The sequence below is a fragment of the Oryctolagus cuniculus genome, chromosome 12, assembly GCF_964237555.1.
Source record: "Oryctolagus cuniculus chromosome 12, mOryCun1.1, whole genome shotgun sequence".
Lineage (NCBI taxonomy): Eukaryota > Metazoa > Chordata > Mammalia > Lagomorpha > Leporidae > Oryctolagus > Oryctolagus cuniculus.
The window spans coordinates 25,291,049-25,318,912 of NC_091443.1; the positions used below are offsets into that span (position 1 = coordinate 25,291,049).

Genomic DNA, 27,864 nt, shown 5'->3' on the forward strand with positions numbered 1-27,864 from the left:
CTAACCCGACAGTACGATTTTTGGAGGTTGTGATGTCCAAGAGCAAGGCGCTGGCAGATTCCGAGTGTCGTAGGGGCTACATCCTGATTCACAGATGGCGCCTTCTCCTGTGTCCTCACACAGTGGAAGAGGTAAGGGACTGACTTAGGCCTGTCTTGTAAGGGCACCAGCCCCACCCATGTGCGCTCAGCCCTGTGACCTAACACCCACCCCAAAAGGCTCGGCTCCTAAGACCATCACACTGCCGGTTGGGCTTCAACACAGGAATTCTGGGACAGACACGGACATTCCAGCCACGGCTTCCACCTTATGCATAGCATCCCCGGGATCTTGGATCACTACACAGATGACATCCACATTCTACCAAGTTCTTATTCCCCACTCGGACGTTTTGCACACTTCACACAGCAGAGCTAAGTGAGGACATCCCATCCACCCAGCACCCACGCCTGCCTTATTGAAATGGCAGATGGCTTCAGCTCATCCAAATGGCCTTGCACGAAAATAACGCACATCACAGGTGGCGCTGGGACCAAGTCTTCCTGCCGGTTCCAGCCCTCAGGCCCACTGCTTGCTCAGGAAATCCCTGCAGAGAAGGCACCAAGGTCAGCTCGCACCCTTTCCCCACCTCCAGGGCTCAGTAAACCTGGAGGAGAGGATACTGACATTCAGCACAGCCACTCTTACCTCACGGTCATTATCAGGAGGGGGCTTTTACAAAGGAGGTTGTGGTGGAAGCCGGGAGGAAAGATAACCATCTTGACCCTCTCTTTGTTCCGGTATGCTGTGTGTGCGATTTCATAGAGCTGCACGAGACAGGAAGACAGGTTCTCAGAGGCTGGCGAGTCAAAGCCAAGGGTTTTCTCCCTGGAAGGGAACACGGATTAACCTCGCCCTCCTCACCAGCAGCGCCCTGCGGAGGCACAAGAGGTTACTGTGGACCCCACTCCCGCAGAGATGTGCAGACAGCAAAGCCCCACATCCACCGCGTTCCTTTGACATTTCAGAAAAGCGACAGAGACAGACAGAGCTCCCACTCACTGGTTCGCTCCTCGGATGCTCAGAGCATCAGGGCCTCTGCCGAGCTGGGAGCCGGAAACTCAACCCAGGTCACCCAGAAGAGAAGCAGGAACCCAGCTACTGAGCCATCAGCTGCAGCTCGCAGAGCCCGCATAGCAGGAGGCTGGAGTCGGGAGTCGAGCCAGGCATCCGGCAGGGGGCGTGCGCGTTCCAACCACCAGGCCAGGGGCCGCTCTGATTTTAGAACTGCTGTAACAGACACCGCCTGCCTGGAGGTTCCCACAACAGCCCGCGACCCCATGGAGGAACCGGGCCCTGGCACACACGGGCCTTTGAGCTGACTAGCCAAGGACACGGTGGCTTGCTGTGTAAGCCAGGCAGGGTGCTGAGTCAGGGCCCTGGGGACGCCTGGAACGTCAGACCCCAGTGCCGCTGAGTGGCCGACAGCGAAGCGAGCACGGCCCGCTGTGGGGGTGGTGCCGGGCTCTCCGTTTACCTTCTTCCCACACTCCAGAGGCACCGTCCTGTCGTCCTCTCCGTGTAGGATGAGCAGCGGGGAGGACAGGAACTTGACACTGGGGACAGGTGGAAGGAGAGCCTTCAGTTCCGGAATCCCGCACCGTGTCGCGGCGGGCTTGCCCCCAACGCCAGAGGTCGCCTGGCTTCCTTGCGAAGCATAATAGCTTCCGTGGGAACCTTTTGATTCCCCAGGCAAGGCGCCCTTGGCTTCCAGGTGCTCACACAGTTTAATGAAATGTCCTTCTATGTGATTTTGGGGAAGAAACACTGAGACACGGAATCCGTACCGTGTTACAAAAACCGCATCTTCTTTATTCTACGTTGTTTCGTAATACTGGAACATTTTAATGAACAGACTATAAATCATTCAACACAACAGAAACTGCCACAGAACCAAAGTGGCCTCTTTGCAGCAATGCATTTCCCTTCCTCCCCCCCCCCCCACATGTGCATGAGGGATGTGCAGGGAGCAGGTTTGATCGGCTTCCTGGTCAACCTCCCAGCCTGGTAATTCAGAGCGGCTGCAGGAGGTAGAATGTCTTGTCTCCCACTCCAGAACTTTCTCAAGCCATCCCTCCCTGGCCTTCCCAAATTCCAACATGCATCCCTGCCACAGTGACTCCTGAGCACACAGGATTCCCTCAAGTGTGGTGAAGGCAGCATACTGACAACAACTGCCCATTTGAAAGCATTCTTAAATTTTCCACGTTCACTGTCAGGATAGCCGCAGGAGGGGATGAGTGTTTGTTCCACAGGGAATAACGCCTAGAAGTGAGGGGTCCCCCAGGCGTGTTAAACCAGGCCCTGGAGGACCTTCCCAAGGTCCCGACAGGCCCTAGACACACAGCTGCCCGTGGGACTTCAGAGAGCACTGAACTGTGGAAGTCCCTGGATTACAAATGAAGAAAACAGCAAGTAACAGAAATTCATAGATAGCCTCTTCCAGACCCGAGGACCCATGTAAGAGTGATGGAACGATATTCTAAGAAAGATGAGAACGGTATTCAGATTGCTCGTCTCCCAGTCAACCCCAGGCTGGTCGGCCAGGCCCCTCTACGTGATGTCACCTTGTCAGCGCTGACTTACTTTTCATCACTGGGGAAGACTATTCTGTCTCTCTTCATGGCATCCATGAGTGCACGTGAACATCGTGGAAACTTCCGGCAGATCTAGTTTGTAGAAAGAAAACGGTGACTAATACTTGCCCCATAGCTATGCCATTAGATATAGTCAACCACTATGAACCAGCGTAGCATAGAAATATAATAAATCTAAATACAACTTTTATGATTTTAAATAGTAATTTATGTTATCATAGAGAATTTGGGGAAAAAAAGGAATGAAGGGGAAATAAGTCATACGTAGCCTACCTTCACAGAAAACAACTGTAAAGATGTTGTTTATATATCCTGTCCTTTTAAAAAAAATTCAAATGGCCTTGCAAATAAATGTTTAAATATAAATAATAATATAGCCGGCGCTGTGGTTCACTAGGCTAACCCTCCTCCTTGCGGCGCCGGCACACTGGGTTCTAGTCCCGGTTGCCCCTCTTCCAGGCCAGCTCTCTGCTGTGGCCAGGAAGTGCAGTGGAGGATGGCCCAAGTGCTTGGGCCCCGCACCCCATGGGAGACCAGGATAAGTACCTGGCTCCTGCCATCAGATCAGCACAGTGTGCCAGCCGCGGCGGCCATTGGAGGGTGAACCAATGGCAAAGGAAGACCTTTCTCTTTGTCTCTCTCTCTGTCCACTCTGCCTGTCAAAATAATAATAATAATATAAATAAAAGTACTCAAAAGAGAGCAGTGTTCAACAAAATCTAAACATTGCTTCTGCCATGAACATGACTGACTAGTTGAGTTGAGGGATAGACTATTCTGATTAGACAAAATTTCTGGCTAAAGTATGCAATGCATGGAGAATTAGTTTTAGAGGGCTTGAACATTATACACTTTTAAATATGATTTTAGTATTATAGTGTTTTAGAAAACATTTTAGGTTTTAACAATGACCATAGGTCTCAAAATTTAGCAATTATCATTCAAAACATTCTGAATTTCTTCTTCCATGGAAAATTGCAGTATATAGAAGGCTAAGTCCACCTTCCCAATATTTTGCAATCAATAATTGAGTTCATACACCCTAAAAACATCCTATTAATTACATTTCAGATTTAATAAAGTTTGCAAAGAGCAGCAAAGCATTACAGGACTTTGCGGTGGACTTCCATGCACAGAGGAGTGAAGGAGGTACAGGCCAGAAGATGGGTCTTTGCCAAGGGAAGGGAATGGCACAGAATGGGTCTGCTGAGGCCCATCAATACCAACTTCTGCTTAATTTTTTACAAAGAAAAAGCATTGAAACTTGCCCTATAGTCATCATGTCATTTGTTACAGCTTCCCTCTGTGAACCGTAGACATACAAAGAACTGGGACATGGGGGCTCTCCAAACATAATGAAGATTTTGAAAACTTTTTTCTGGCTTTAAAAAGGCATTCACGACCTTGCAGGGAGTTTGGGAAGAAACTGCAGGCAAGCCAGGTGGGCTGGCCCCGCTACTGCCTCCTTCCGCTTCCCTCGGGCTGGGCTGGCTTCGGGGACCTCGCCCGTCCCCCTGGAGGACACGCCTTCGACCGCGGTCACATGGTCCCCACACGGCCTCTCCTCCTTCTTTCTCCTCCTTCCTCTCCTACGCCAAGGGCCACGTGTCTTGGTTGCTTTTCTCTTTTTCTCGACTTTGATTTCCCCACACCTGTCATAACAACTCCTCTGAGGACACGTCACCGAGAGGCCCGCGGTGGCGACCGTGTGAAATCGTGAAAAAGCGCGCGGAGGCAAATCAGCCCACTCGTCACTCCACGCTCTCTCCAGAGTCACGCCATCCCCCACCACCGGGGCCAGCGCACGGCCGCGGGCTCCTGCCTTCCTCTCTCTCCTGGAACACCACCAGATACCAACTCCAAGTACCAGCTGTAGGAACTCTGCTGCTGCTTTGGGAAGGCCCCAGCCATCTGCTCAAGACAACAACTCCCAGCTTCACGGGCGCTCATCCCCACCTGGCCGGGCTTTCGCGGCCAAGCCGCTGCTGCCCAGGCTGTGTGCCTGAGCTTAGGAGACCCAGCACGGAGGGAGGTGCCAATCGCGCAAGCCTCTAAGCCTCGGTTGCCCCATCTCTAAGCGAACTCAGTGATGCCAGACTCCTTAGAGGACAGCGAGGGTGGTGGACCTTTACGGAAACTTGAAATTGCCCCTCGCGCAGTTTCTATCACATACAACACCTGCGTGCATGCCTGAGCTCAGCCCTGAAAGGATGGTCCTAGGTCCTCCCCAACCCCTCCCTTGTGTTTCATAACACAGAGAGAGGGCAATAGGAGCAAGTACTGTGTGTGAGTACCTACTGGGTCCCACGTTATCTTAATTCCACCTGCACAACACCAGGCACCAGCCATTGTCAACGCCAGTGCAAAACATGGGGTCATTCAGAGAAGGGAAACCACTTACCAGGGTCCTACAGGGCTGGTGGCAGAGGCTGGGTTGCACCCCAAATCTGTCTTGTTTCCCAGCCCGGGTTCTTTTCCCACTATATCAGGCTGCCTTCCTGTTCTGAGTAACCAAGTTCTTCCCAAGATGCCCTGGGAAAACCTCTGATGATGCTTTATGTCTCCCACTTACTTTCCATGTCTCCAAACAAGCAGAAGATGCCTTTAGCTTGGGACCCCAGCCTTTTACTACATCCTTACTGCTCCCAGCCTCACAGTCTCTCATGCAACCTTTTTTTTTTTTTAATTTTTTGACAGGCAGAGTGGACAGTGAGAGAGAGAGACAGAGAGAAAGGTCTTCCTTTTTGCCGTTGGTTCACCCTCCAATGGCCACCACAGCCTGCGTGCTGCGGCCAGCACACCGCGCTGATCTGAAGGCAGAAGCCAGGTGCTTCTCCTGGTCTCCCATGGGGTGCAGGGCCCAAGCACTTGGGCCATCCTCCACTGCACTCCCGGGCCATAGCAGAGAGCTGGCCTGGAAGAGGGGCAACCGGGACAGAATCCGGCGCTCCGACCGGGACTAGAACCCAGTGTGCCAGCGCCGCAAGGCGGAGGATTAGCCTAGTGAGCTGCAGCGCCGGCCTCATGCAACCTTAATGATCAGAGTTGCATCCCAGAGAAAAACAGCTGAACTGCACTGAGTGCTTCCTGCAGGCCAGGCACTGCTGTGGGTGCTTTTCATTAATTTAGCTATCACAGCAATCTCAAATAGACTGCAATTACTCCACTTTCTAGATGAGGCAGTAGAAGCACTAAAAGCAATTAGTAACAGGTGACACAGCTGCTATGTGCCAGCCCTGGAAATCAAACGCAGAAAGTAAGACGCCAGAGCCATTTTTCCCAAAGACCATGCCACACTCCAGGACTATGACACTTCCAGACTGGAGAAGGCCTTGAACTACAGCAGGTTCCCAATGATGTGCAGAGAATTTCAGCTTTACAATGGTGCAAAAGCCATGCACATACAGTGGAAACTGTAAGTACTTCAAATTGTGAATGTCGTGTTTTCCTGGGCTGGAGATACTTAGCACAGTACTGTCTTGTTCGGCGGGGTGGTGGCAGCCAGCTGTGGCTCTCAGCCTTGTGGAGTCATAAGGGGAAACCACTAATGCTGTACACACAGGGGTGGGGAATGACCAGTGTGAGCCCACGAAGCCCTTTGCTCTGGCCCTGCCAAGGCAGCTGCAGGCAGGGCTCGGAATTCAGTTTAATCTACAGCAGGCTGATTTTTAAGTTGATAATTTTGTATGGCTCACGAGTGATGTTATAAATATCCAAATGGCACTTGGCTGAAAAAAGTCTCCCATCCCTGTGTGTGCTGTGTGGCTCAGATGGGTGTACCAGGCTAGGTGTACCAGGGTGCTTTAGAGAAGTTCATGGAAAATGGAATTAAACAGTAAGTCTGCTTTGGAACAGAAACAATGAAACCCATACATGTTTGTTCATAATACACATTTTCTCTGAACTTTTTGAAACTTCTCCTTGTACTAGAGTTTGATTTGGGGTGTTTTCAACTTGCAGTAGGATATAACCAATAGTAACTTGAGGAGCACCTGTATGTATTAATTATTAAATTCCAAACTCTTATAATAGAAGGATAGTTAGAGATTAAGCCTTGTGCCCAAGATAACTAGAAACACTGGGGGAAAATTTTTTTAAACTCTTTTGAACTCATCAGACACCTGCCCATGCAGCGATGTCTTGAGAGAACTCCTTCCAAAAAGAAGGGAAGAGCAGAGGGGTTAGCCCACCCCTCGGCGCTGTCCTCCATGGGACAAGGCTGCCGAGTCAGAGAGCAGAAGGGTAAAGTGAGAGAACACAGATGACATGGATGGAAAAGAAGAAAGTAGGTTAAATATAAACAGAGCAATTACTGCAGTTATTAGCCCAAGTCTCCCATCCTGGAAAAGCAATCAAAACTCTACCATCTGGTTTTTATTAGATATATGCATTAGATGTAAGAATTCAAAAAAGATGAGACTCAAGGAGTAGAAAAAGATAAACCACACAGACATCTAGAAGATTGGCTAATGTTGGGCAATGCTGACTTTCATTCCAGAACCACTATTCACAAAGGGAAGAAATTTCATAATGAAAAAAGGATAAATCCCCACCTGGAAGATATAAAAGCTACATCATTAAATTATTAGGCATATACCTCCTAATAATGGAACCTCAGAAAATCTACAACAAAAAGTTGACAGAACTAACATAAACAAGAATGCTGGTAAACTGGTCTGCCTCAAATTTAGGAGCACCTTGCAGTATGATAAATCATTTTGAGAGTAAAAATACAAATCCAAATAATAGGATGTATTTACAATACCAAAAATTTTTAATGACTCACGTCCAGCATCTATTAAGAATTTCTAAAAAAAAAATTTAAATTCAATGGAAAAATGGGCAAAAGCCATGAAATAATACCTCATAAGTGATGATACTCAAGCAAAATTGCCTCACCTCATTAGTCATCAGGGAAGCACAAATTAAAACTACTATGACCTATCAGTAGGAAAACAAGCATATGAAGCAACCAAACTCACATACTGGGTAGAAGAATAAAGTAGTAAAGTTGCTTTGGAAAAAAAATATTTTTTTAGAAAAAAGGCTTTCGGGGCCAGCATTGTGGTGCATGTGAAGCTAGGACGCCAGCATCCCCTGTGAGTGCCAGCTGGAGTCCCAACTGGTCCACTTCAGATCCAGCTCCCTGCTAGTGCATCTGGAAAGGCAGTAGAAAATGGCCCAAGTCCCTGGGTCCCTGCACCCACATGGGAGACCAGGATGGAGCTGCAGGTTCTGACTTTGGCATAGCCAGCCCTGGCAGTTGCAGCCATTTGGGCAGTGAACCAGTGGATGGAGGATTTCTCTCTCTTCCCCCTCCCCCATCTCCCACCCTGTAACTCTGCCTTTCAAATAAAATTTTAAAAATAAGTAGATAAAGCTTTCACCCATAGTAAGTTACCTATTCTGTTAGAAGAAAATCATAGAACTACCAAATCCAAAGCCATAGTATCTTCTCTTTAATTGTAACAGGTTATTGCACTGTCTCAGGTTAGAATGAGTTAGGAACATATAGAACTAGTTGAGAAAAAGAAGGTAATTAATAACAGAACATGTGGGGAAGTAGTGTATACTTTGATGTCTTGCAACAATGAATCAGAAACTCACCATTAACAAGGGATAATTGATGCATGCAACCCACATGTTGGTAAATGGAGCTTCCAAGACAATGGCATCAACTGGGCATCCTTAAAAATAATAACATTTTTAAAAATCAGTAACTTCCTTAGTCAAAATCTTCTTCCTTAAACAAGGGGTCCTTTAGGTTTTGCACATGTGTTATCTGAATGAACATCATTCATGAAGTTTATAAACCATGTAAATTCCAGGGCCCCACACCATACAGGTGACTCTGAATCTTCGGGGTGAGGCTGAGAATGTGCCTTGTTAACAAGCTTCTTATACATATAATGGTTGAAAACATTACCACCTTGTTTTTCTTTTTTTAAAAAAGTTATTTTATTTGAAAGGCTGAGAGAGAGAGAGAGAGAGACAAAGGGAGAGACAGAGACATCTTCCATCTGCTAGTTTGGTTTCTAAATGCAGACAGCTGCTGGGGCTGGGCCAGCCTGGAGCTAGGAGCCAGGAACTCCATCTAGGTCCATGTGGGTAGCAGGGACCTGAATATTTGAGCCATCACCTATTGCCTTCAAGAGTGTGCATTGGCAGGAAGCTGGAATTGGAATCAGAGCCTGGGACTCAAACCCAGGCTCTCCAGTATGGGATGTGCGCATCGCAAGCAGCAGCTTAACTGCTGTGCAGAACACCCACCCCCAAAACTACTACCTTCATCTAAGAACACAGCCAGATTTTCATGGCTTGGATAAGCTAAACAAAAGAATACAGGAGGAAGGAAGGGTCTAAAGACCTTTGTTAAGGATGTAGCAGAGTGGGGGCAGCACTGTGGCATAGAGGGTAAAGTTGCTGCCTGCAGTGCCGGCATCCCATATGGGTGCCAGTTCAGGTCCCGGCTGTTCCTCTTCCAATCCAGCTCTCTGGTGTGGCCTGGAAAAGCAGTAGAGGATGGCCCAAATCCTTGGGCCCCTGCACGCATGTGGGAGACCCGGAAGAAGCTCCTGGCTCCTGGCTTTGGATCGGCACAACTCCAGCCATTGCAGCCAATTGGGGAGAGAACCAACAGATGGAAGACCTCCCTCTCTGCCTCTTCTTTTCTCTCTGTGTAACCCTTTCAAGTAAAATAAATAAATCTTTAAAAAAAAAAAAAAAAAGGATGTAGCAGAGCACAGCTCGGTCCATACATGTACATGTATGAGACATGCATGCATATATGGCTATGTTTGGAGGCATGTGGGGGCTACCGATCCAGAATTGCAGAGCTAAGAGACAAAGCTCAGAGTTCGATCTGCCCCTCCCTCCCAAGCACTGGAAGCCCTGAAAGCAATGGTGATGGCAGAGAGGAGTAGACCTCGGTGAGACTTGGAACTTTCTCACAGAATCTAAAGGACAGAAATAAGAGTTCAAGGTCGGACAAGGGAGGACCCTGGTACACGAGCGGCTTTTGGTCACAGCCTCGAAGGACTTCACACTAGGGGTACTGGTGAGCCAGAAGCACACCTGCCTCATAGAGACCGAAGCCCAGCTACAGAGCAAGTCAGTCTCTGATTGGATTAAGGTGAGCTGTCTCTGCCGTAACTGCCTGCCGGAAGAAAAGCGAGTTATTTGTAAAAGAAGATCATGCCGCCATGTGTCAGATGCACTGCACAGTCCAAAGTAACCACACATACGAAAATACAGCTACACCCCCAACACAAAGCCCAGCAGATAACTGGCTTTGGAATTATAAAATTCTATGGCACTGGTGTAATGAACTTTTATATTTTTCTACCATCTCTGTATATGGAGTGAATTCTAATTTTTTTATCTAAAAAAATTATCTGGCCCAAATCACAGAGTCTCATTCATGAAACCAGCTGGGATCCAGAGGACCTACATTTTTAACTATTGCCCCAGTAGATTCTGATACAGGCAGTTGTCAGATCATTTTGAGAAACATTGATATCAATATGATATACAGGAACTGGCATGGTAGCTTAGCAGATAAAGCCGCTGCCTGCAATTCCAGCATCCCATACAGGTGCTGTTCCAAGTACGGGCTGCTCCACTTCCTACTCCTGCCAGTGATCTTTGGAAAGCACCAGAGGACAGCCCAAGTGCACCTGCACCTACATGGGAGACCCAGAAGAAGCTCCTGGCTCCTGGCTTTGGACCATCCCAGCCCTGACTGTAGCAGCCATTTGGGGAGTGAACCAGCAAATGGAAGACCTCTCTCTGTCCAGTTGGGATGCTTTGGGTACCAGTGTACACACTGTTTATATTTTCCCACTGAAGCCAAAAGAGGATACCATTGAAGGATTTTGTATTACCTTTCTCTTCTAATACTTTTGCAGCATTTGTGGCAACTCTGTAAAGCAATGAAGATTGGCATAGATGTGAAGCAAGAACTGAAACAGTCAGGTAAGCAGTGCAGCATGGAACATGCAGAACGTGCATTGGGTAAAAGCTCTGGGCGCTCTGGGTAGAAAATGCATATACACGCAAAATTATGCACCGGATTTCAAGAGGTTCCACAGAACATCCATTAAGCTCCCTTTCCTTTAAAACTCTCAAGGAGTGTTTCAGCACAGACTTCAGTGTCACAGGTAACTACAGACTTGAAAGTGACACCGACATGGCAAGCTTTCTGGACACTTCCGGAGTGCGAGAGGGGCCGGAGAAGAGTGACTGTCTCCCAGCCCAGTGCTCCTCCCACTGCTGGCTGCTGCCTTTGATACACACTCCAGCCCCAAGGACCCTCCCCTGAAGAACCCACCTTCATGGCTCACTCACCCTGTACCCAGCGAGTGGCCCCAGAGACACACGGGGGTCATGCCACTTCTTGCCTTGGTCCACTCGTAGACACAGATGGCATCCACAGTCAGTCCCTCCTCTGTGGGCTTCCCTGTAGAGTCTCCAAACCCTGGCAGCAAGAAAATGCCAATGCATTACCACTATCTCCAAAGAAAGGGGTCTTCCATAGCCTCCAGCCAATTACAGAAAACAAATCCATGCAGTTTTCTTAGCACGTACCTCTGTAGTCAACAGACAAGACGTGAAAGCCACCGTCACTGAGCACCTGCATAAGGAAGGAGCAGTTAGCACCTGAGTTAGGAGACCTGCACCACAGAGGCGCCTCCAACACAGCCCCGTCCCTAGCTGTGGCGACTTAACAAGTGGGGAGAAGGGGTAGCTGGGAAGTTTGGTGTTTGACTCCAAGCTTGAGAGCAGACTGTCTGGGACTCGGAGGGTCAGCAGCCCAGGTTGCTCCCTTGGCTCTGCCACTCACTGGCCATGTGACCACGGCCAGGTGACACACATGCAAACTGTGTATATGTTTCTGGAAAATGTGTAACAGGAGTAACTCTGAAAAGATGAGGTGGTGTATTCAATTTCCTGATCACATAGTAAATGTTTTTATACCTTGGCATTCTGTTTTAAATTTGTCATTTTTTTTTTTTTAAATTTGAAAGGCAGAGAGAGTGAGAGATGAGAGAAAGAGGCAAAGAGAAAGAGAGAGAGCACTTCAACCCCCTGGGTCACTCCCCAAATGCTTGTAACAGCCAGGGCTGAGCCTGGAAATGGGAACCCGATCTGAGTCTTCCACGTGCATATTAGAGACCTAATTACATGAGCCATCTCCTGCTGCCTCCCCAGTGTGCAGGGGCAGGAAGCTGAGATCAGAAGTGGAGTCAGGACTCAGACCTGGGTTCTATATGGGATGCAGGTGTCCCAGGCAATGTCTTAATCAAGTGCCAAATACCTTCCCCAAATTTTTACTTTTTGATTGACATGTAATTATACATATTTATAGAGTACAATTTGGTTTTTTAAAGATGTATTTATTTATTTGGAAGTCAGAGTTAAAGATAGACAGAGAGACAGAGGGACAGAGAGAGAGCGAGCTTCCATCCACTTGTTCACTCCCCAAATGGCCACAAGCCTCGAGCTTCTTCTTGGTCTCTCAGATGGGTGGCAGAGGCCCAAAACTTAGGCCATTTTCCACTGCTTTTCCCAGGCCACTATCAGGGAGCTGGATTGGAAGTGGAGCAGCTGGAACATAAATTAAGACACATATGGGGTGCCAGCATCACAGGCAGCAGCTTTACCTGCTATGCCACAATGCTGGCCCCCAGTTGGATTTTTGATCTTGTATCATTGCATAATGATCAAACTGGAGTATTTAGAATATCCACCACTTCAAACATTTATCATTTCATTGTGGTAAGAACACTACCAATCCTCTGCTAATTATTTTGAAATATCCAATACATTGTTATGACTACAGTCCTCCTTCTCTGCAATAGGATGCCAGGTATCTGACTATAACATCTACCCGCCCACTGACCTCTGCCCGTTCTCCCTGCACTACCACCCGTGCCTCTGATCATCATGGTTCCACACTCGGCTTCTTTGAGATGAGACTGACTTTTTGAGAGTCCACCTGAGTGAGACCATGTAGCAGTTTTCCTTCTGTAACTTAATATCCTCTAGGTTCATCCATATTGTTGCGAATGATGCAACTTTCACTTTTTTAAAGGCTACATGGTATTCCTTTGTGTTTAGATTTTCTTTATCCATTTATCTGTCAATAAACACTTAGGGTGGGGCCTTAGCTTGGCTTTCCTGAGTACTCGGGGGCAGTAATCATGAGGCACAAGTGTCTCTCACAGACTGATTTCATACCTGTGGATACAAGCCCAGGAGTGGGATTGCTGGATTGTAGGTTAGTTCTTTTATTTTTCTTAAGGATGTAAAACAATATTGTGCCAGCAATTTTGGCAACTTAGGTGACATGTGCATACTACTCCAAAAACACAGATTCAGAAAACTAGCATGGAAAGAAAAAATATTGTAATAGCATTTTATATATCTAAGAAACTAATTTTCAAAACCTTCCCCCAGAGAAAACAATGAAACTGGTGAGTTCTGCTAAACATTTAAAAAGAAATCATAGCCAGTAATATGTCCTTGAAAACAGAAAGGGAGTGAATGCTTTCTAACTCATGCAAAGAGACCAATATAACTTTGATATCAAAACCCAACGAATATTAGAAAGAAAAATCATGGAGCTTGAGTCATAATTAATACAGGTGAAGAAAATCTTTGAATACTCAGAAAATCAAATCCAAGAAAAATGATAAAATGGGAATTCTCCGATTACTCTGCTTTCTCCTTTGCATATCTGCAGTCATGCTGAGGTCCACGTCCCCCTGTATTTTTGTGATGGTGGTTATCTGTGCTTCTGGTGCAGGACTTCCTTAAGCACTTCTTACAGGGCCAGCCCAGAGAGGATGGAGACCTCGCTGGGGGCAGAAGCCAGGGAGCGAACAACTTTCAGGAGCAGACATTTGGACCGCTATAGATTTGCCTAGGCGCCCATTTGAACTCTTTCAGTCCACCCCCAGCTCTCCAAAAAGATAAATAAAAGTCTTCACTTCCTCCTGGCAAATGGAGATGATACGAGAAAGCTTCCCAAAGATCATGGAAATGAAATGAAAAGATCAGCTTAGTGGCTGGCGCTGTGGCGCAGCAAGTTAAAGCCCTGACCTGAGGCGCCAGCATCCCATATGGGTGCCGGTTCTAGTTCCGGCTGCTCCTCTTCCAATCCAGCTCTCTGCTATAGCCTGGGATAGCAGTAGAAGATGGCCCAAGTGCTTGGGCCCCTGCACCCACATAGGAGACCCAGAGGAAGTTCCTGGCTCCTGGCTTCGGATCGGTGCAGCTCTGGCCGTTGTGGGCATCTGGGGAGTGAACCAGCAGATGGAAGACCTCTCTCTCTGTCTCTACCTCTCTCTGTAACTCGGTCTTTCAAATAAATATAAATAAATCTTTTAAAAAAAATTAAATCTTAAAAAAAAACAGCTTATTTGGGTGCAGAACATTTTGAAATTGTATTTACAAGGAGTCTTCAAAATATTCATGGAAAATGCATATGATGAAAAGACCACAGACAAATCTCAAAGTTTTTCTGAACTACAATAAACATACCTTTGCATTCCATATTTCTATGAACTTTTTGAAGTCCCCTTGTAAATTCATGAAACTTGGGGACCCAGATGTGTCCACATCTGTTCAGTCTCCCCCATAGGTGGCACAGGAAGAAACATCCACTTGTGGGACCGTGGGTCCCTGAAACAGCAGCCCATCCTGACTCGTGCCCCAGGCTCCTCACGAGAGAACCAGACTCAGGACTTGAAGAAGATCTTGGGGCTGCAGCCTTGGCCGTAACCTGCCCAGGGCTTCGCAAATCAGTGCTCTGAGCCTCTTGCAGACATACCTTTGCCAGCCTGACTCTGTGAGAAGCTGCCCTGTAAAAGAGATTGGGTTGGGAAAGAATTAGGAATTACGATGACAAATCCAGTAAAAATCATCTTCCTGCTGCTGGCATCAGATCCCACACCTGTCTTTCTGAAGTGAGAGAAATAAATAGCCAGGAGACTCGGAAATGTTTTTGAATGCTGGAACCAGCTTGGATGTGTCCGAGAGAATGACAGGTGGCTCCCCGATGTAGCACTGCCTCTCAATCAGTCGTGGCTGCCCAGATTTCTCAGTGCTACTCAGCATCAGTATTTGATGAACTCATCAGAGTCCATCTCCTTTCACTTCTATGCAGCAAAATTAATTTCCAAGGATGCGTTCAGAAGCTAAAGGAAAAGAAGTTCTAGAAAGTGGTTTCTCGGGACAAGGGGTGACCTCGTCAAGTTGCACTAAAGTAAGAGGGCCCGCACCTGTGCCCTCTGTATTTCTGTGGCACAGGAAGTGAAGGAGAGAGACTCAGAGCCCGGGAGGAACAAAGGACATTTCTGTCACCAAAAGGATCATATTGTCTACTTATAGGAACTGTATTAATAAGGGAAAGTCAAAGATGATTCACAAGGCAGATAATTCTCTTTTTCTTTCACGATTTGTCTTATTTACTTGAAAGGCAGAATACCAGAGAGAGAGAGAGGGAGAGACAGGGAAATCTTCCCTCTGCTGGTTCATTCCCCAAATGGCCATGATGGCCAGGGCTGGGCTAGATTGAAGTTGGGGGCCTGGTTTCATCCAGGTCTCCCACATGGGTGCAGGGGCCCAAGTACTTAAGTACTTGGGTCATCTCCCGCTGCTTTCCCAAGCACATTAGCAGGGAGCTGGATCGGAAGTAGAGCAGCCAGACTCAAACCGGCACCCATATGGGATGCTGGCTTTGCAGCTGGAATCTTTACCCACTGTGCCACAATGCCAGTCCTGGCAGAGAATTTTGAAAAGCCATTTGAATTTTTTTTTTTTGACAGGTAGAGTGGACAGAGAGAGAGACAAGAGAAAGGTCTTCCTTTTGTCGTTGGTTCACCCTCCAATGGCCGACATGGCTGGCATGCTGCGGCCAGCGCACTGCGCTGATCCAAAGCCAGGAGCCAGGTGCTTCTCCTGGTCTCCCATGGGGTGCAGGGCCCAAGCACTTGGGCCATCCTCCACTGCCTTCCTGGGCCACAGCAGAGAGCTGGCCTGGAAGAGGGGCAACCGGGAAAGAATCTGGCGCCCCGACCGGGACTAGAACCTGGTGTGCTGGCGCCGCTAGGTGGAGGATTATTAGCCTATTGAGCTGCAGCGCCAGCCAAGCCATTTGAATTTTATCTTACAGCCAAGTTTCCTAAACTTCAGTAGGTCATAGATCCCTTTGAACATATGATGAAAGCAATGGATCCATTACCAACACATGAACCTACACTTCAATGTTTTTAAAGGTTTATTTTTATTTATTTGAAAGGCAGAGTGACACAAGTGGCAGAGTGAAGAAGAGAGAGAGAGTTCTTCCATCCCTGGTTGACTCTCCAAATAGCTACAGCAGCCAAGGCTGGATCCAGCCAAAGTCAGGAGTCCAGGACTCCATCTGGCACTCTCACATGGGTGGCAGGGGCCCAAGCACTTGGGCCATCCTCTGCTGCTTTCCCACCTATGTCAGCATGGAGCTGGATTCAAAGCGGAGCATCCAGGACTCTAACCAACACTCTGATATGGGATGCTGGTGTTACAGGTGACGGCTTAACCCACTATGCCACAACTCTGGCCCCCACACTTCAAATTTTAAATATAATTTTGAGGAGGGGGTTTGTGGACCCTCTGGGGGCTTTCATAGACCCAAGTTTAGAACCACTGCTTCTGATGGGCCTGCAAGGTGCCCTGTCCACTCACAATTACACCTAAGTGCAGCTGACAGCAATTTGAGACTGACTTCATGGCAGAAGAGAAGAGGAGGCTGTGGCTAAGCCCAGAGCCAGGAAATCTGGGCTCACTGGGGACAGATATGGCTGGGTGGGCCCCCAGGGTCTTTCTGTAAGCAGAGCCTAACACCATGCCCAAGTTCACACAGTGAGAACACGGTGGGAGTGTCAGAAACTGTTGGATTTCCCAGGAGATCTCCACAATCCTGATCCTAAAGTGCACATCTCCAGGAAGCCCCCTTGAGAAGAGGCAGGGTCTTGAGAAAGCCACCACCTGGCAGGGAAGAGAGACAAATGGGCACTGGCCAAGAGACACACTCCAGAGCTTGTCATCTGGTTTGCAGTGTCCCCCAGGAATGGAGAGGGGTCTGTGAGCTTGCAGAAAATGCCACCCCCATCTCCCATCCCTGCCCCCACACTCTGAGGAAGCACCCAGGCCTGCTGAAGGCTCTGACAGCACACGAGAGGAGAGCCTGGCTTCTGGAGAGCAAGGTCAGACCACAGAGAGAGGGCTGAAGTGTGAATACCTCAGACGCGAATAGTCAGAGGGGCCAGAGGACCTGTGGTCAGTATTCCAGGGGATCCCTTGTAGGGAGTCATAACTTTGGTTCACAGATTTATTGATTTGGGAAGAGCAGAGCATTGAAATAGGAAGAGGAGGAGTCTTAAGATTTCATGGAAAATGCATATTATGAAAAACTGCATGGATTTCAATTTTTTGCACAAAAATAAACATCTCTTTATTGATTGTTCATTTTTATTTATTTGAAAGGCAGCAAAAAAAGAGATTCCATCCCCTGGGTCACTTCCCAAATGCCCACAACAGCCAGAGCTGGACCAGGCTGCAGCCAGGAACTCGGGACTCAATCCTGGTCTCATATAGGAGTGGCCCAGACCCAACTGCCTGAGCCATGGCTGCTGCCTCCAGCGGACCACATTAGCAGGAAGCCGGAATTGGAAGCAGAGCAAGGCCTCAAATGCAGACACCCTGACAGGGGATGCAGGCAACCCACTTGGTGTCTTAACCGCTGTGTCAAATGCCTGCCCCTAAACTTGTCTTTGAATTCCATTTTCCATGAATTTTTTAAGTACCTTGGTGCATGTAGCCAGTAAACTAAGAGCATGTTCAAAGAGGTTGAGGCAAAGGGAAGTCATTAAGGGCAAAACATGAAGTTTACTTTTGTTTTGGAAACAGTAATCTGGGGCCGGTGCTGTGGTATAGCAGGTTAACACCCTGGCCTGAAGCGCTGGCATCCCATATGGGCGTCAATTCAAGTCCCAGCTGGTCTACTTCTGATCCAGCTCTCTGCTATGGCCTGGGAAAGCAGTAGAAGATGGCCCAAGTCCTTGAGCCCCTGCACCCATGTGGGAGACCTGGAAGAAGCTCTGGCTCCTGGCTTTGGATGGGCGCAGTTCCGACCATTGCAGCCAATTGGGGAGTGAACCATCGGATGGAAGATCTCTCTCTCTCTCTCTCTCTCTCTCTCTCTCTCTGTGTGTGTAACTCTGACTTTCAAATAAATAAATAAAGCTTTTAAAGAAAGAGAGAGAGAAAGAAAGAGAGAGGGAGAGAAAGAAAAAGAGAGAGAAAGAGAGGAAAGGAAGGAAGGAAGAGTAATCTGAGCTAGGAGGACCCATAACCAGCGTGGCACCCTCCAGAGGCTGAACACACAGTTCGTGGGCAGATGTCCTGGCAGGAGCATTTTTTCTGTAAGGGGCAGTGGCTCTTGCAGCGTCTGCTGTGAACAGTTGTCATCAGGCAGGCATGCAAGAGACTCCCCTGCCTCATAATCTCCATTCTGATTAGGGCTGGACGAGAGAGAGAGAGAGAGACGAGAGATTTCACTCTGCGCCTCCCAGCTGCCACAGGTCCAGCTCATCCTTTCAACACTCCTTGGGAATAAAGAAGACCCTGTCCTCTTGAGATCAGCATCTGCATTTGGGAAGAGTTACTCTTTTCTCCTTCTCAGGGAAGGGCCCACATTATCCTACATATAGAATTTTTTTTTTAAAGGGAAGCCTGCTGCCGGAACTACCTAAATACACGAAGGCATGCAGAGAGGAGGTTTCAGCAATGCCTTTAGTGTCCCCTGTGGGGCTTCATGCATTCACTCTCAAAAAAACAAACCTGAGCGGAGACACCGACCTGTGTTGTGCACTGCCATGAAGATAGACAATGATTGGGTTCCCATCCTGCAACGCCGCTTCGTACCAGCCCCGATCCTTCCCCCTGGCGTCGCCCTCCCGGCAGCTGGGCACTGTGTGCCTGCAGAGAAAGGAGGGGTTTTGGACAAACAAGCACAGAGTCAGGAATTCTCTGGAAAAATGAAAAGATAAGCTTATTAGGGTGTAAAAAGATTTTGAAATCCATGTGTTGTTTTTTCATAATACGCATTTTCTGTGAGCTTTTTTTCAGTTTGTAAGTTTTTTAAATATTTTATTGGAAAGGCAGAGAAAGAAAGTCCATAAAATCCCCCAAATGCCCCCAGCAGCTGGAGCTGGGCCAAGCCAAAGGCAGCAGCCCAAGTCCTTGAACCATCATCTGATGACTCCCGGGCTGCGCATTAGCAGGAAGCTGGAATCAGAAATGGACGCGGGACTTGAACCAGGCACTCTGATGGTGGCTGCAGGCATCCTGCATGGTGTATTAATGCCTGAGCCAAACTCCCAGCCCATTTCCATGAACCTTTTGCAGATACCTCTTATGTGTGGATTTCAAAAAATTTTTGTCACCAAAGTGAAGTTACCTTTTAATTGCATTTCCCATGAATGTCTGAAATACCTTCATATATTTATGAATTTTATCTGAGTAATGTGTGCTCATGGTAAAAAGAAAAATCAAATGCCACAAAATATCTTATGATCATAGCTGCCCCTCTCCTACCCCTCCATGCCAAGCACAGAAGAAAGTGCCTTTAACCATGTCCTGTTGTGAGGCCTCATTTCTGCATCTACTAACCTTCCCAGGCTGCAGTTCTAAGGTGCAACCCATTAAAAAGACAGAAAACAAATGGGTAAAAGCAAGCAAAAGGTAGTAGTTGTGCAATTGCTTTGGTTAAAGAGGTAAGTTGGAAAGAATTTATGGAGAACCTAGTTTCTGTGGGAGAAAAAACCTCACCTTGAAACAAAGCTTCTGCAGTGCAATAAACCACGTGACCTTGTTATTTCAAACAGTATTGGGAGCTTCAGTTTCCCTGTCCTCTTAAACCAAGGAAGAAACCCTGAAAATGCAGAGGCTCTCCTATGACAAGTTACGGGGACTTGAAAGACCAGACAAGAGGCAACAAACCAGCAGTCCTCTCAACACTGATGGGCAGGAAGTCTGCCATCCTCACAGGCCTCTGTACTGAGATTGGGGGGGCACTGCCCACTAGACGCACTGCTGCTGCTGGGATCCACTGACTCCCAACCAAAGACCAAACAGGAGAGAAAAGAGCAAGATGGTTTTCAAATTCCAACTGTTAGCTCGACTATAGCTGGCAGATGAGGAAGAAAGTGCATGCAGCCATACTGGTCCCTGAGCATTCTATGATCAGAGTTTTAAACTCAGGGAGATGAAAGAGAAATGGGACACTGGAGGCTTGGTAGTCAGGAGCATGTAGTAGAAACACACACACACACACACACACACACACACACACACAAATATAATTAATTAGTAGAACCACAAAAAAAGAAAATTTGTGATTAGTAGAGCCAAAACAAAAAACAAACAAACAAAATAGATGAGACTGCCTATTGGACAAAGTCACTGCATGCCCTCTGTGACCCAATCCGTGTGCCAAGAATGAAAACCTGCCACCAAAGGCAGACATTGACCACGCTCCGGTGGCCCTGGGAGCACACACCTAAAACGGGGGGGGGGGGGGGGGGGATAGTGAGAATAGCTTGCTGAAAGTGCAGGTTCAGGTGAGACCCCAGAGGTGGGCAGGCAGCTGTGACCCAGGACCAGGGAAGCCAGGGAGCAGAGAAGGAAGTGTTGGGAACAGAGCACATTCTGGGAGGGTGTGGCTGGAGTGGGCGGGGCCAGAAACAAAGGCTGATGTCTGAGAAGTCAGGAGCCAAGCAGGCCACACTTCCGAGTAAAGGAAGGCAGGTGACACAGCACCAATCCCTGTGCCCTTCTAACAGGAAAACCCTCCCCCCCAGCCATCCCGTGTCGCCTACTGCACTCACCACACTCCCAGAATCACCCCGGGCTCAGAGCTGATGTAAAAGTTCACCGTGTGGGGGATCTTTGCTTCTGGATTCTTTAAATCCACGAGAAATGGGGCTTTGTCTGGAAAGGAGAAACCGTTATCAGTACCAGCCACATTGAGAGGTCACTCATGCCACCTCTATCTTAAGCCACAGCTCTCAGGAGGGTCAAAGAGACAAGGGGGACAGGAGGTCGATGTCATCATTCTTGCTTCTGGTTTTTGTCCATTTCTGTCTTTTAATAACAACCAGGAAAAAAAAAAAGAAAAGAAATGAGCCTTTTTAGCATAACATGTTTCCAAGTTACAAGCTACTACACTAAACTCCTAATTCAGCAGTTTCTTTTATCAACCAGGGCCAGCATGCAGAAGAGTGGGGAAAAAAAAAAAAAAAAAAAAAAAACCTCAAGCATGATTGAAAAATATCAGCAGTGTGGTAGCCTATAATACAGTGAGAGTTTGTTCCACCTTTATCCTTGTCTCAAGCTAAAAACAAAGGCGACCATTTCCTTAAAAAATTAAGAGGGCTTAGAAGAAAATGACAACAAGTATTTTACAACTGAAGTCACACCTAATAATCATAAGCCCAGACATGTGCAGGATGGACAGCAGCAGGCATGCTGGGAAGGGCTAGAAAGACTCTGTTGGACCAACACCTGGTTCAATAGAAAAAAAAATGGGAAAAACACATTTTCCTCTTTGTCTCTTTCACTCACTTAACCCAGGTAAGAACAGGAAGCGATGGGGCCAGCATTGTGGTACCACGGGTTAAGCCATGGCCTTCAAGGCCAGATTTCCTTGTCAGAGTACTAGTCTGAGCCCCAGCTGCTCCACTGCCAATCCAGCTCCCTGCTTATGTGCCTGGGAAAAGCAGCAGAAGATGGCCCCAGTGTTTGTTCCCCTCCACCACATAGGAGACCCGGATGGAGAGCCAGGCTTCAGCCTGGTCCAACTCTGGCCATTGTGGCCCTTTGGGCGGTGAACTAGCAGATGGAAAATCAGTTTCTCTCCTGTCACTCTTTGTTTCAAAAAAGAGAAGAAGGGGGTGGGCCAAGCAGAGAATGCAATTAGCAGTTCAGTGTTCACATAAACCTCACCTTTGAGACCAGGCCCCTCTCTCTATCCCCAACAGTTTGCAAAGACCCATGCCAGACCCCAAAGTCAATACTGAATATGTTTCAGACCATTTCAGCATAGCCACAATGTTATAACTGACAGGTCTGTATCGTCATGTCACAGCTTCCAGGGCTGTATGTTCTTTATTTGTAAGTAAATTCATGGAAGAGAAATACTTACAAAAATTAAAATAAATTAGCATTTCCATCAGAGGAGGGAAAATGTGTTCTTTTAATGGTTTACTAGTAAAGCTGTTGTACAGAGCAGCAATTTTTCTTCCAAGTGTTGAACAGGAATGTGGGAAAGATCTGAAAGATATTGGGAAACAAACAAAATTGTCAACATATGTCTGAATTTTGTCTCCTTTTTTTTCTCTTGAAGTCCAAGTTAAATTTCAGGGATGCACACTGGGCATCCCAGTTAAACTTGGCAATTAAGCCAATTCTTTACACAACAGTATATGATTGACAGTCTGTAGTGCTGGACAGAGCTGGGCACCAAGGAGGAAACAGATGAAGAAAGCAGCAAGGCTGAGCCCCCCACCAGTCGCTGAAAAACCCAGGGCTTGATATGACGACGGCTGTGCCAGGGAACAAGCCGGGCATGTTCCCTTCATGTAGCCCCACGCACGGCCAAGGCTGGACCCCGGCGTCAGCAGGTCACAGGACGCAGAGAGCTTACAGTTGCCACATTTCTAATGATATCACAATTCAGCCCCGTGGGTGTTGGCTCTTATTACCAGTCATCTAAAGCAGGGAGCAAGTCATCATTAGATGCCTCCCTTGTGACCCAGCCTTAGGAAGAAATGAGTCAGAGAAGAGGTGACAATCCTGGAGGGGAGGAGGCGCACAGAGGGGAGGGAGGGAGAGAGGAGACCTGGAATGGCTACACCAGGGTCAGGGCCCAAGCAGGGAGTGGCATGGGGCCACGTGTGTGTTGCTCATTCTGTTGTTTCCAGTGAAGCAAAGCATCTAAGGTGGGTGTTAACAGCAGACAAGTGATGGTTTGTGCATTGAGGGGTCACTCGTGCCACCTCTATCTCAAGCCACATCCCTCAGGAGGGTCAAAAGAGGAGGTCAGTGTCTTTTGCTTCCAGTTTGTGTCCTTCTAATCCCTCAGGTAAGTGCCTTTCCCTACTGTGTGTGGTCCGTGTTAGACCAAGGTTGTAGGGGCTAGAAAGCATTTGTGATAAACTGTCACTGCCCCCACCCCCACCTCCAACCTCGCCTTGACTTTTCTGATAGATCAGAGGCATTTCTGGAAGACAACTATTGTCATCTTTGCTTTGCAGTGAGGAGTCTGGAAAGTTAAGCAACCTTTCCAAGCTCACAAGCCCATGAATGCAGAGCCCCAGGTCTGTCTGCCCCAGCATCCTGTGATGGTCGCCAAGGAGCTACCCAGTCCTGGTGCATCTGCTTGCCACCCAGGTAAGCAAAAACAAAGCCCATGATCAAGGCTGGCCTCTAGGGAAAAAAAAAAATCTGTGCTCTTAGGGAATCTGGATTTAGGATCCCCAGCTCCCATTCTGCACCCTTGCTTCCTCTGGGGGGAGCCTTCTCCCTCTTCTCCCCACCCCCACCCCCACCGGCTCCTGTATTCTCAGGAGCCCTCTGGGAGCAAAGACTTCAACGGGTGACCCCTACAAAATGAACTCTCCCCCAAGTGTTAATGACTGAGAAAGCGAAGGCACTTCTGTGTGTGAGGAGAGGCAGGAAGGGAGAAGACGGTGGGTTCCCGGCAATTCTGCAAGAAGCAGGAAAGAGATGTGAGCCAAGGTTCAAGTACAGCTCTTCAGATCCTCAATCTCGGGAAGCTGCTGGTTCACAAATCCACAAGAAAGGCAGGATCATGGTGGCCTCATTGTCTAAAATAGCTCCATAAGGGTGGCAGCAAAGAGAGGACAGGGTTCTGATTTTAGAAATAAGAAAGCAAATCCCAGAGAAGCCACCGAGAGCTCTGGACAAAGGCCCCATGGGCAGAACTGAGCAGGTCGTTGGAGATGGAGACGTTTCCCTGGCAGCCCCCACCGTGTCCCCGCAGACTGCCTGTGATCTCTGCTGGGGCAGCTTGTGAAGGCGGGCAAGGTGGGCTCCCGCTAAGTTATTCTTTGAAGGTCCGCCTGGGACAGAGGCAGTAGAAGGAATATGCACCGGTTGTTAAGGAATAATTCACCCAGGCCCTTCTCTCAGAGCGCTCGGGGCGCTTCTGCGGGGAGCAGGGCTGTGGGAAGAGGGCAGAGCGAGCAGACTCCTCTGAGCATCCATAATGCAGGGCGCTTCTCTTAACCAGGGGGCTGTCAGCGTGACTTCCCTAAGATCAGAAGGAGATGAGAAGTCACCAGCAGCTCACAGACATCATTGGAGCGCAGGTCACACTTTGAGCTCCCGCCAGCTAGCAGCCAGCCACGCCAGAGGGTGCCTTGGGTCCTGGGTGCTCTGTCGCCCACCCTTTGATCAGCATGGCCTGGATGAGTCTCACTGGTGACAACTGGCAGAGCCTGAGCCGCTGCAGAACCATTCCAGCTCAGAGGTATCTGCCAAGCAGCTTTAGGAAGCCCAATCTAACCGTATTTTCAAGATCACTATTTGGCCGGCGCCACGGCTCCCTTGGCTAATCCTCCACCTGCGGTGCCAGCACCCCCGGTTCTAGTACAGGTTGGGGCGCTGGATTCTGTCCCAGTTGCCCCTCTTCCAGTCCAGCTCTCTGCTGTGGCCCGGGAAGGCAGTGGAGGATGGCCCAAGTGCTTGGGCCCTGCACCCGCATGGGAGACCAGGAGGAAACATCTGGCTCCTGGCTTTGGATTGGCGCAGTGCGCCGGCCATAGCGCACCAGCCATAGCAGCCATTTGGGGGGTGAACCAATGGAAAAGGAAGACCTTTCTCTCTGTCCTTCTCTCTTTCTCACTGTCTAACTCTGCCTGTCAAAAAAAATATCACTGTTCCAAAATGCCAAGAGGTACTCCTGTCCTTCCTGGGCATCGGGTCATTTGGTCAGTGTTGGCTGCAGTGCCACAACCAGCACTGTGGAAAGAATACAAGACATTGTGCATCCACTGGTGGGGGTCTTGCAGGCACTGTCCAGAAATGTGACATAGGAAGAGGACAGTAGCCCTTCGGTTCCCCCAGCCTCTTTCCTGATCACCTTTTCCATCTTTCTTTTTTTTTTTTTTTTAAAGATTTTATATATTTATCTGAAAAGTAGAGTTACAGACAGTGAGAGAGAGAGAGAGAGATCTTCCTCCCATTGGATCACTCCCCAAATGGCCGCAATGGCCAATCCAAAAGCCAGGAGCCAGGTGCTTCCTCCTGGTCTCCCACGTGGGTGCAGGGGCCCATCCATTTTTCTAATTTAAAGAAACCAGTCTGGAGCAGAGACCTGGGCCCACACACCCTCGGTAAGCAGCAAGTGGACAGCATTTTGGGTAGATTCCCCAAAGGAGTGAAGAAGGAATCTTGGAACACATCCTACAATGAGATGTTCTTGAGCCTTGGAGTACATCGCAATGGACCCAGGGCCGTGAGCAGGGCCAGGCACGCAGCAAGCTCTCTGCACACATGCGCTGATCCGAACTGTCCGGGCTCCGAGCAACAAAGCCGGTTCCAGGTGCGGGAACCAGGTCTGTGTTTCGGCCTCAGCTCAGCCTTAATAGACCAGTCATCCGCTCAGGGGGCAGATGTGCACTAACGTTTCATTCTTTCAGAACATGTCTCCAGGTTGATTTCCTACTGATGAGTAAGGCAGGTAACAGAGGCCCCACCCCCATCTCGCACTCCAAAAACTTAGCTTGTTCTCTAAGAGCGGGAGTCGCTGCTTTAATCCTCTGCCTGACAAATGCTCTTTACTATCAAGCAAACGTGAAACAGCCAGAAAACCAGAGAAAATGAGAGCGAGAGGACTGCACGTTTCAGGAGGGGAGTTTGGCCAGTATAACCCTGACCATCTGCAGGTGCCACGCACACAGGGGCACTGCATGGGGCCTGCAGGCTGGACCAGCCTGGAGCTGTCCTCTGCACTAACCAACAGGAGGAACAGGAGACAAGACCCCTGCTTGCCCCCTCCCAGTGGGTGGCCCAGAGCGACATCTGATTCTTGGCTATTCTGTAACCAGGAGAAATCCAACCAGAGGAGTGAAAAAGAAGAAGCGCAAACAGAAGTGCCAATACCCTCCACACACACCAACTAAAGAGGCTGCCTAGCCTAGGGTCTGCACCCAACGCCTGGTTTCCATGCCAACAAGGCAGGTAATGGGTGACTAAGATTTGCAAGGTAAGAACTCGCGCAGAGGTAATGCCAGGTGACTGTTTCAAGGAGCTATCTATCTTTGGCACTGTGGGGGTGGCTCTTTAAATACACCCCAGGCAGCTCTCGCCCCAGCCCAGGGCCCTTGACGTAAGAGGAATTCCATCTGAGATTACAGCGTGGCGCTGTTGTCACTCTGTGAGCAATATTCCAATCTGTCCTGGAAATCTGTGAAATGGTCAGCAAAGAGACTGGCACGGATCCTGAGCCATCTTTGGAAAATCTGTTTCAGGTCGTCCCCCTTCCCCTGCGAGGTTTCAAGGTCCTGAAAAGTCAGACCCGGGGGTCTCGCCGGCCCAGGATTGAGGCTGCGCATAGGAGTGTCCCAAACAGCGGCGAGGATGGCAGGGCTCTGGCGGCCACAGATCCTGGGCTCAGGCTCCGCGCAGGGGTCCGCACCCTCGGAGCCTCCCCCCACCCTCGCCCCTGCCCGAGCAGCCCCACCGCGGTACAGGGGCGCGGGTGCGAGTACTCACCGCACGCTCCGCCCCACCATGTCCCACCACTCGGCCACCAAGCCGCGGCAGGGGGGCTCCGGCGTGGCGGCCGCCTCGCAGTCCTGCGCTTCCATCCTGCACCGTGTCCGGGTCTGGCGCCGCCTCGGCCGGCCCCGGGAGCTGCGGTCCGCACCCTCCCCGCCCCTGCAGTGCCCGCCCGAACCCGCCCTCCTCCTCCGCAGCACGGCTGGTGCCACAGGTGCAGCGACCCGGGGGCTGCGCGTCAGCCTGGGGTGCGCGCTGCTCACAGCGCCTCCGCGCACGCACACGTGCAGCAGCGACTCCAGTGTCTGATCTCTAGCTGAGCGCTGCTCTCCCTTTAAATGGGTTTCCAGTAGGCGTCGGTGCACACACGGAGCTGGGTCATGTCTTATCACTATTCAGAGCCCTCTTAAAATTGCTTCTACCATGCAGCCGCGTGAGCACGCTCTGCACGCGTGAACACAGGCCTGCAGGAAGAAGTTCAACTTATCTTCCATGGTGATGCTACTAAAACTAAAAGGTGCAGCTGTAGATCTTTACATGGAATTAAATAAGCTTTTCTCTACTTCCACCCTGCTTTTTCTTCCTTCTCTCTCTCTCCCTCTCTCTCCCTCCCCCTCCCTCCCTCTCCCTCCCTCCCTCCCTCTTTCTCTCTTTCTCTCTCTCTCCTTATTTATTTATTTATTTGAAATCGAGACAGAGAGAGAGACAGAGTTCTTCCCTCCACAGTTTCACTCCCCCAGTGATCTCAACCCCTGGAGCTTGTCCCACGGAGAGCCAGGAGCTCGATCCCCACCTGCCACATGGATGCAGGGCCCCAAGCACTTGGGCCATCTTCTGCAGCTCTCCCAGGCACATTAGCAGGGAGCTGGATGGGAAGTGGAGGAGCCAGGACTCACACAATGGGATACCACATTGCAGGCAGAGACTTGACCCATGATGCCACAGTGCTGACTCCCCCTTTTTTCTCTTTTTCAGAGGCTTGCAGCCATGCAAACATGTACCATGCACTCATTGCCATAGTGAGGATTTCTCTGGATCCCTGGGTTAATAGTCCTTCTGTCCACAGTTACAAACTGCCCAATGACTCCCTGCAGCCACATGTAGAATCTTATTGGTGTTTTTGCTTACTTGGCACTGCGTAACAAAGCCCACTGTTATACCCAGGACTTCCCACCTGGTACAAGTTGACCTTGTACATTTGTCTCCTAGAGCAGGAACTGTGTGTCTCCCAGAGCCGCTGCAGGAAAGCCTTTCAGCCCGGGTGAGAGGATGGAGCAGAAAGAGACAGGTGCAGTTGGATGCCAGCATCCAGGCCTGGCCTTGGAGGCAAGGTGCTGCATTCCAGGTTGCGGGGGTGGGGGTGTTCAGTGATGCCAGA

General features: G+C 49.1%; 1 protein-coding gene and 1 long non-coding RNA gene across 4 annotated transcripts; one reads left to right on the forward strand and one right to left on the reverse strand.

Annotated features, from left to right (window-relative positions):
* Positions 1 to 354: 354 nt before the first annotated feature.
* On the reverse strand, positions 355 to 26,752 carry ABHD12B (abhydrolase domain containing 12B). Of its 3 annotated transcripts, XM_008269646.4 has the most exons (13): positions 26,481 to 26,752; positions 21,886 to 22,013; positions 20,570 to 20,672; positions 18,540 to 18,659; positions 14,470 to 14,500; positions 11,223 to 11,268; positions 10,983 to 11,112; positions 10,520 to 10,557; positions 8,244 to 8,323; positions 2,626 to 2,708; positions 1,517 to 1,595; positions 688 to 806; positions 355 to 586 (listed from the first exon to the last, which is right to left on the reverse strand). In XM_008269646.4, exons 1-13 carry the CDS (start codon positions 26,573 to 26,575, stop codon positions 559 to 561), a joined length of 1,080 nt encoding a protein of 359 aa, XP_008267868.3. In that variant the 5' UTR covers positions 26,576 to 26,752; the 3' UTR covers positions 355 to 558. The 3 variants fall into 3 exon arrangements, with proteins under 3 accessions (XP_008267868.3, XP_017203774.3, XP_069909773.1); XM_017348285.3 differs by lacking the exon at positions 1,517 to 1,595 and having other exon boundaries at positions 26,481 to 26,656; XM_070053672.1 differs by lacking the exon at positions 355 to 586 and having other exon boundaries at positions 710 to 867; positions 26,481 to 26,656.
* LOC127483829 (uncharacterized) lies at positions 22,656 to 25,971 on the forward strand. Its single transcript, XR_007910557.2, has 3 exons — positions 22,656 to 22,824; positions 22,997 to 23,132; positions 25,814 to 25,971. It is a non-coding gene; the product is annotated as an uncharacterized lncRNA (long non-coding RNA).
* Positions 26,753 to 27,864: the final 1,112 nt, after the last annotated feature.

Excerpts from the sequence above, each read along its gene's own strand:
- ABHD12B (XM_008269646.4), bottom strand. The coding sequence starts at position 26,575 with ATGGAAGCGCAGGACTGCGAGGCGGCCGCCACGCCGGAGCCCCCCTGC. Across the intron at positions 20,673-21,885 it reads GCTAATTTATTTTAATTTTT|ACAAAGCCCCATTTCTCGTG; the intron begins GTAAGTATTTCT and ends TCTCCTTTCCAG. Across the intron at positions 8,324-10,519 it reads AAAAGTATTAGAAGAGAAAG|GATGCCCAGTTGATGCCATT; the intron begins GTAATACAAAAT and ends ATTATTTTTAAG.